Below are 8,913 nucleotides of genomic sequence, written 5' to 3'. Positions count from 1 at the left end.
TGCAGTCCTCAATATTCTTTACATTCGTACTATATTGAGTATTCAACTTTTTAGATTCAGTTATCACTAATGATACACAAAAGGCACGTCTGGCTTTACAATTTTTAATCCTGATATCTATGATGCATTTATTCATACTTTGGTGTCAGTACAACAAGAAATGTTGTGATACAAATCTTTAGCAAGGTTTGGTTGTCTGTAAGCAGGATTAATGATCTCGTCCATTGATTTATTATCGGTTAGTAGAATGTATACTAGTAGTATTCACCAAAAATCTCAATTTTCTATTTGTAAAAGCTTGGAAAATTACAATATTTAATTGATAGATAATGATAGATTACGCTATGTGTAATAAAAAGTGATTTCATTAAAGAAAATTTATTAGACATTGAGTTGGCACAATGCCTGTCGACCTGACGTATCTTAAGTTTGCATATGCATGTATGATATCAACACTCAACTATCGATGTAGATTGTGTGTTCATCTTCAGATATATTCTACATAACTTAATATTACTGTATTACATATTAAGAGTTCTGTCACTAAATAATACAAAATTTGGTAACTAGGTTAAACGAATCTATCCAATCGAACTAGAGATAAAGGATATTACAGATACAGTTAAGACTGTGTCATATCTTGACTTACATCTAGAAATTGGTCAGTTGACACAAAAATTTACGACAAAAGAGGTGATTTCAGCTTCCAAATTGTAAACTTTCCATTTCTATGTAGCAGCATTCCAACCGCAGCTGAATACAAAGGAAATATCTCCCAATTGAAACGATATTCCTGGGCTGGTAATTATTATCATTATTTCCTTGATAGATGATTGTTGCTTACAAAGAAGCTATGAATCAAAGAATTCCGAATGGTGAAGTTGAAATCTTCCCTTCGTAAATTTTACGGACGCCATCATGAGTTGGTTGACCGTAATGGAATAACTGTTTCGCAGATGATATCGGATATGTTCCTTATGTCGTAACTACAATACCCTTCCCTTTTCACGAATGTGACCTACCGAATAAGACTATTTACCGGTTTTGTATTATCATAATCAACACGACAGGTGCCACATGTGGAACAAGATCTGCTTACACTTCTGGAGCACCTGAGATCACCCACAGTTTAGTCTTTAGTTTTCTATGAGGTGTCTTTTGTACTATCTTTGTTTGTTTGTCTTTCTATTTTTAGCTATGGCGTTGTCACTTTATTTTCAATCAATGAGTGTGACTGTTCCTATATATGGTATCTTTCGATCCTCTTCTAGTGTCCATTAGTATACCTAATGTCAGATTTATTTGTATCTACTTTCGGGTTTCGATCTACTTTTAGTCTCATTTATTTTTTCTCCTTTTTATGTTTTGGTCTTTCAAATAGGTACATTTAGTAGTAAGTATGTTAAATAAAGGCAACAGTAGTATACCGCTGTTCAAAACTCATAAATCTATGGACAAAAAACAAAATCGGGGTAACAAACCAAAACTGAGGGAAACGCTCAAACACCAGAGGAGAACAACGACACAACACTAAAACGCAACACACACAGCAACGGACCAAGCATCAGACAACATGTTTTTTTTAGCTGTATTTGTGGAATGCTTCTGATCGGCAGCGATTGGGAGGCATCTGGTAGGCAAACGACAGTACTTATTTTCCGTGTGCACTCTACATATTCCGTTTGCGATGATGTTTGATGCATGAAACACTTATGTATAAAATGGTTTACATATCTTTGCATGAATGAAGTATATGTCGTGTGTTTTATCCCTATTGGTGACTCTAATGTTTTTAATATTTATATTTGTTAAAATTTAAATCAGAACACCTGCAGTAAGGAAACAATTTCATCAATTAAAACCACAGTTGCCATTTAAAAGAGTGATACACATACATGCTTGGCTTATGTAGTATATCGTCAGGAAATTATATGAAAACAAACTTGAACATAGATGTACGGCAATTAACCAACATCTCAAACGTCGCAAAAACCCAAAAGACGTCTAGGGAGAATAAGTTTACAATAGAAAGGTGATTATGTAACTTTTGTTAAGTTTAATACATTAGTTAACAAGTAGATATAAGAAGATGTGGTATGAGTGCCAATGAGACAACTCTCCATTCAAGTCACAATTTATTAAAGTAAACCATTATAGGTCAAAGTATAGTCTTCAACAGGAAGCATTGACTCACACCGAACAGCAAGCTATAAAGGGCTCCGAAAATAGACAAATATATTTTCAAAAATAATTCATTGATTCTTTATGGCCTTTCTCTCGTCTGTATCTAATGTATCGACTATTTAAAAAATGTAAAACCTCGTGGACTTGAACAATGTTTATGAATCCTGTGATAACGTGGCCTCACGGATAACATATACTGCTTCGGTGGTTTCGTGGAAGCGTGTTAGCTTCGAGTGCGGGAGGTTGTGGGGTCAAACCCAAGCCAAGTCAAACAAAAAATGCTCTTCAGCTAAAAAAGTGACATTAACGAGTGAGACCAAAGATTATGTTGCAGGTAGTCATAATCATCTGTTCAGTCTTCTTGTAGACTGTTCACTTGTGAACCATCTCATCATCATCATCAACATCCATGCATGTAGTATTCTTATATCCATTAAGACACTCTGCGTACAAATACTTAGGTTTCTGTTTTACTTTATCTAAAAGTTGATACAAAGTATACGAAGTTGACAGGAAAGTCTTCTTACCAAACTAAATGACAAATGAGACGATTTATAAACTTTGCTATTATTTCATTTCCTCCATTGTATTGATCCTTTGATTTCCTCTAGTTGCGGTTAAATGTGTCCGCTGTTCACTTTGTTTATGTTTGCAGTCATATATTAAAAATTATGTGAATAATAAATCTGACTAAACTGTTCATGTGTAGAGATATCGTATTATACTTAGTCTTTTCTAACTAGTTTATATTAGATCCTTGCATTATAATCAGTAGTTAAGGTTTGTTTATGATTATCAACCGTTAATAGATGTGTTTTTGAAATTGCCTCTCTAGCGAAGACACTGGATGGTGTAAAAACTTTTTTTTTAAAAGAGCCGATGATGTAACAGAAATGTAACAGTAACATGAATACCTAACAGATTATGCCAGGGAGAGCTGATAATAATATGACAGCTTATCATATGCTGCCGCAAAGAGCAAACAATAATATCACTACTGAGTAGATGATGCCACAAGGAGGTGATAATAACATGACCACTGAGTCATTTAAGCCATTTACCACACTGAACTAACAATATCATAGCTACGGAGCCGATTATGTCTCTGAGGGCAAACAATAGCATCACTACGAGGCAGAGGATACCACAAATAAATAACATCAGGTGATTTGACCTTATTGTAAAAAATCCAATAAATTGTCCCACTTTATGTTGCTAACTTTGGTGTAAGTTGAAGCTACAATTACCGGAATAAGGAGTTAAAACAATGCTCTTCGGCATATTCAAACAAACTACTGCGCATAAAAACCAATGAACATGAAAACAAGTGTCAAACACATCATCTACTTTTATAATCCTCCAGCTTGGTATCATAATCGAAAATTCAATACCAAATGAAAAATGACGCTTAACATATCATATTATCAAACAAATGGAATATGTGTCCCTATGACAGAATGAAGAACATTTTACGTTTTAGTCATAATTTTTTTTTAAATTTTAATAGATGAGACCTCATATGTCTATCACATGTCACCTTCATATATCAAATTAACTATCTTCACTGTTAAGAACAAGAAATATATTTTCATCCTATAAATCAGCACTGTTTAATAGTCAAAAATTGATAGATTATTCATCATTAATTAAAAAAAATAGTGAAAATTTTAATGATATGCAAAATGAGGTTTCATTTCGTGGTAAATAACCGATCTCAACACACCTAGGTATACGTCAGCCGTTTTTATACATTTAGGAAATGACCTGAAAGATTATAATTTAAAAAGATTGTTTGTTTATTTTCAATTGACATTTGTTGGACTAGATATAAGTTTGAACTTAAGTAAGTTAAAGTTTCTATTAGCTCTAGTGTTATAGCTTAACATTTTTATTTCAAAGAACTTGCATAGTATTACTGTTATAATAGATAGATTTGCATACAAACAATATGCTTATATGATTGTTTTGATTAATTTTTTTTGCACCATATTTTAATTATTTGTATGTTATTTATGTGGTAAATTGGGTTTTGCTTCTATGCACATGTATGTAAATATATTCATCATACCTCATTGAGTTTGGTTAGAAGTAAAATCCTCGGAATAAAACAACATATATCAACGTGTTGTACTTGATTTCATGAATATCTCGGTTGTGAGCTAGTAAGCTTTCGTTAAGTCGAAGCTGACGAATAAAGTCATCAAACGTATTTGCAATAAATCATAGATATATATATATATAATGCGCGTGTGGTCTCTAATTACTCCTAGAAAAACATATTGTTTACATCTTTGATTAAGTATATGTTTTGGATTTAAATTAATATAAACATTTATGATTAAATAATTTGAACATGTATTACCTATGTTAATATGCATGTTGTATTTAACCACCACATCACTTGTTGGATAGAATGTCAAGTAACTATGACTGGTCTATACTAAGTTGACTATCAGGAAGTCCGGAATTTCGTCACACTTGTCTTTATTCGACTCATTCCGTTACAAAACGTGCAATTTCGAATGTTTATGCTCCAAAAGTTACTGTGTTTCATGCCGAGATAAGATTAAAAATTGAAATATCCAGTTATTGATCTGATTGGAGAGAGCTACTTTGTAAGAAATTACGTATATAAGGAATAATATTAATATAATAGTAGTGATAATTCTTTAATGTTGATAAATATCAAGGACTGGAAATTTGGAAACGCAAGGATATAATCAAGGTAACAGTCCATTTTTATAATTTGTACTACATACAGCATGTCTATAGTCATACTTTGTTTTGTAATCGCTAAGTGTATCCAGTAAGTTAAACAACAAGACGTTTTAAATTCATAGCAAGAAATTTGATGTGTCTGCATTTCAGTTGACAAAATCATTATATAGTTAGGTCAAAAGATCAAACTTAAAATAGATATGTACACACACTCATACAGAGACTAAACGTTTTGCATTTTTTATTTGTTTCATTCCGCTCTAATGTCTATTTGGGTTTTTTTTCAGCTAAGAGACAGAAATGTTACATCCATGTCTTGCCATCTTTGTGATACTTGTGAGCTTTGATATCCGAAATGAGTGCGTTACGTTTGGAAAATTAAGTGGTAAGTTAATCTAAATTCATTTGTTATCGTGTAGCTAATAATTGATAAGGGTTTACTGACAAGGAAATTAATCATCTCCTTGTAATCATTTTTATGTGTTTTATTGTGTAAACTGATTCTGCCGTATATGCATTACCATATTACATTTGCTATAATTATTTCTACTGTGTTTTTTTTTATAGAAAAAGGTCATTTGATCTCACTGTATGCAAAATTTCGTGCAAAAAAATTGTAAAAATTTGTCCTTCGCCAAGCTTACACAATTTCGGCATAACTAGAAATATATTTCTCCAATGGTTAGGTTTTCATTGATTTTCAAATTTTTGTAACCCGGATTTGTTTTTTTCTCTATCGATTTATGAATTTTGAACAGTGGTATACTACTGTTGCCTTTATTTATCATGCATTCGGATACAAATTAATTACAAAAATATGCATTTCCTTAAATGAACTAATTACTTTACACGAATTTATTTATTTTGAGAGAGGGGACTTTATCAGTTAAAGTAGACTACAAAAAGGTAGTTAACAATATTCTTGGGGGAAAAAAAGGGGGGGGTGAGTGGGTTCATTGCGTGGTTTTATGTTTTTTCATTTTTTTGGCATCTTTTTTTGATTTAACGTTTTGGTTTTTAGTTTTAGGTTTGTTGTTTTGTCTTTTTGTATTGTTTTTGTCTATGTTTTTGTTTACTTTGTGGTAAATGATTTTAAAAACCCAGTCCAGTCATATAAATGTATAGCGTAGGTAAATTTCTAAACAGTTAACACACATATACATTTTCGTTTACTGAATAACTATGTTATACAAAAATTACGAGTTGTAGCATTATTGCCAATGAGACAACTATCCACCAAAGTTTTAAAATGGATGTAAGCAATTATAGCCAACCGTACGTCTTCAATGATAGGGACAACCTAAACCGTAAAAGGCCCTTGCATGAAATATATGAAAGCAATAAATTGAAAATTGGGAAACCTAACGGCTTGTTTATACGATATAAACCTATTCGATTGTTTGTTTAATGGACCGATTTTTCATGGTTAACCATGAAGTGCATTTATTTTGTAAAGTATTGTAAGGATAGAGGGACAGTATACTTTTTTTTTAAATGGAAACAGTCAGTTCGGTAAATATGCACACACTTTAAATCTTCAATATTCTTTCAGGACCGGGTCAGTACTTAAGTTTCAAATACGTGCGCAGAATCAATGACGAAGTTCATAAAGGATTATCTCATTCAAGGTTACAAAAATCTACTCCACGAAATTTACAAAACTCTAATCCACGAAATTTTCAAATCTCTACAACTCCTTCTACTCCACGAAATTTACAAAGTTCTACTACAATGAATCCACGAAGAAACTTTCCTGCTCGAAATCATGGAAATACACGAAATCATGGACATGCTCGAAATTATGGAAATGCACGGAATAATCATGGCAATGCACGAAATCATGGAAATGCACGAAATCATGGAAATGCTCGAAATCATGGAAATGCTCGAAATCATGGAAATGCACGAAAAATGTTTGTGTTTCCAGCGAATCCGACATACACAAAAGAAGTAAAATCATATTACAAAGACCTGATTTACCCGCAGCAAACACATCAGTCAAAACTGCTTGGTATTTTTATACGTCAGAAGAGTGCGTCATTGCCTGGTAAACAAAATGGAAGTTCATCTACAGCAGAATTATTTGGAAGAAGATTTTCGTCTCCTATGTTATTTGTAGGAAAAGACCCCTTTACGGCTATATCAAATGGAGTACCTATTTCAAATCTTCCAGTAGACGAACCTCCGCAAAAGTCGAATGAAACTGCTCCAACTAGGGAAGAAATTGAACAAATACTAGAATCGTTTGGGCAGTTAGATTTATTACATCAATTTCCAAAGGTTACAAAACATATGTTTAACATCACAACCAAAGGCCAGTTAGATATGATTGGTAGTCTTGCAAGTCATAATAACTTGAAAATTTTAATTGAGCAACCTGCCAGTTTTGTCATCGTTCTAAGAGCTGAAGGTACACCAAGTCAAATATTGACACTAGAGACCTTAATGACAACCAGTTGGATTTCGGAGGTTGCTGAATCACCGGAGGTAATGGAACAAGCACTCAACGCAAGTAGAAATCCTGTAATTGCGGAATTTATACAGAAACTATCCACAACAGATTTATTGGAAGAATTCGTTGATTATCCTGTTGCTTTCAAAATGATTACAGATACAGTGCTGACTGAATTTCAAAAAGACGCTATTGTTACTTTAGGATTAGGTGATATGCTTCAAGATCTTATTGAATCACCACCAATATTTAATCAAGTTTTAGAGTACGTTACAAATGGAAATCGGATACAACTTATCGTTGCTCTATCACATTCGGGCGATATTAATCATTTAATAGCTAGTCCGCACTTAATGACTCTCATTCTAACTAATGCTGTACTGCAACCACAAATAGACGTTCTCGTAACTTTATCGAGAGTAGACTTAATACAGGACCTTCTTCTTGTACCTAAAGTTTTAGAGCAAATTTTACAATATAGTAATACTACTGCAAATGGGAAATTTATTGAAACTTTAGCTCAAACTGGGCAACTAGACCGAGTGTTAACTGACCCAACACTTTTGTCAGTTGTACTGAAACCATAACAAGCGTTTTCAGTGGAAAAGAAAAAATTCAAACTATTACTTTGCATTATCATTGTTAAGTGGTGTGATTTCGATATACATAACAAGGGTTTCACAGTATTACAGTCAAATAAACACACCATTTTGCCTGCGTATTCTATTTATTAATACACAATTTTGTCTGTGTTTTTTTCATTATTACATTTGACTGATTACAATTCGCCTTTTCAGAATTAAATAAAAGGACTATTGGTAATCTTATTGTTACGTCATTGGTTGAGTTTCCAATGTTTAGATTTGTTTTACCAATAACAACATGTTGGTGTACACTGTTGAAAATATTACCGAGAATGCATTAGATTCTGAAACTGCGAATTGTTTTCTACAGTTTTTTCTTTCTTCGTTTCTCATATTGGTTTCTTTAATTTACACAAAAAAATGTTTGAACAAGAAATTGTTTTGACGATTAATGAACAAACTCTGTACATAGAAGTGGAAAGCCAGTTGAAGGAAATAAACAAATAAACAGACAAAGCATAAAAATATGTTTTTTTCTCCAAATACTTAAACAGCGAAATGGAGAAATATAATTTCACTATAATAATAGTTAAATAAAAACTTTGTTTCGTTTTTTTATTGTGTTTTTGTTTCATTTTGTTTCTTGTATCTTTTTTCAAATTATTTTGTTTTTATTTTTACTTTTTTCTACAGTGAGGGAAATGATTTTTTTAAATAAGCAAATTCCCATTCAATCTACATTTCTTAACAATCAACAATCATATACCTTTTTGTATACTGACTTAATTTAAAATGTTAATATTCTTGATTCCTTTTAAACTGGGCCGATATTTTGTTTTCGATATGGCGTACAGTTCTTTTGTAAACTTGTGTATGGCATGATATAAATTATCATGTTTTACAATAGGAAAGGATAGTTTCGTCAAAATTCTCACAATTTAAATCTTCAATATTCTTTCAGGAGAGGGTCAGTTC

The 8,913-nt window shown here is 32.2% G+C and overlaps 1 protein-coding gene across 3 annotated transcripts; it reads left to right on the top strand.

The window, feature by feature from the left end:
- The first annotated feature begins 3,873 nt into the window (after positions 1–3,873).
- LOC139513327 (uncharacterized) lies at positions 3,874–8,106 on the top strand. Of its 3 annotated transcripts, none has more exons than XM_071301719.1 (3): positions 3,874–4,027; positions 5,190–5,287; positions 6,455–8,106. In XM_071301719.1, the coding sequence occupies exons 2-3, from the start codon at positions 5,203–5,205 to the stop codon at positions 7,939–7,941; spliced, it is 1,572 nt and encodes a 523-aa protein (XP_071157820.1). In that variant the 5' UTR covers positions 3,874–4,027; positions 5,190–5,202; the 3' UTR covers positions 7,942–8,106. The 3 variants fall into 3 exon arrangements, with proteins under 3 accessions (XP_071157820.1, XP_071157821.1, XP_071157819.1); XM_071301720.1 differs by lacking the exon at positions 3,874–4,027 and adding an exon at positions 4,523–4,799; XM_071301718.1 differs by lacking the exon at positions 3,874–4,027 and adding an exon at positions 4,524–4,909.
- The last annotated feature ends 807 nt before the right edge of the window (positions 8,107–8,913 follow it).

Source organism: Mytilus edulis, chromosome 2 (genome assembly GCF_963676685.1).
Source record: "Mytilus edulis chromosome 2, xbMytEdul2.2, whole genome shotgun sequence".
NCBI classification, from domain to species: Eukaryota; Metazoa; Mollusca; class Bivalvia; order Mytilida; family Mytilidae; genus Mytilus; species Mytilus edulis.
This window is presented reverse-complemented; position numbering and strand designations above follow the sequence as displayed.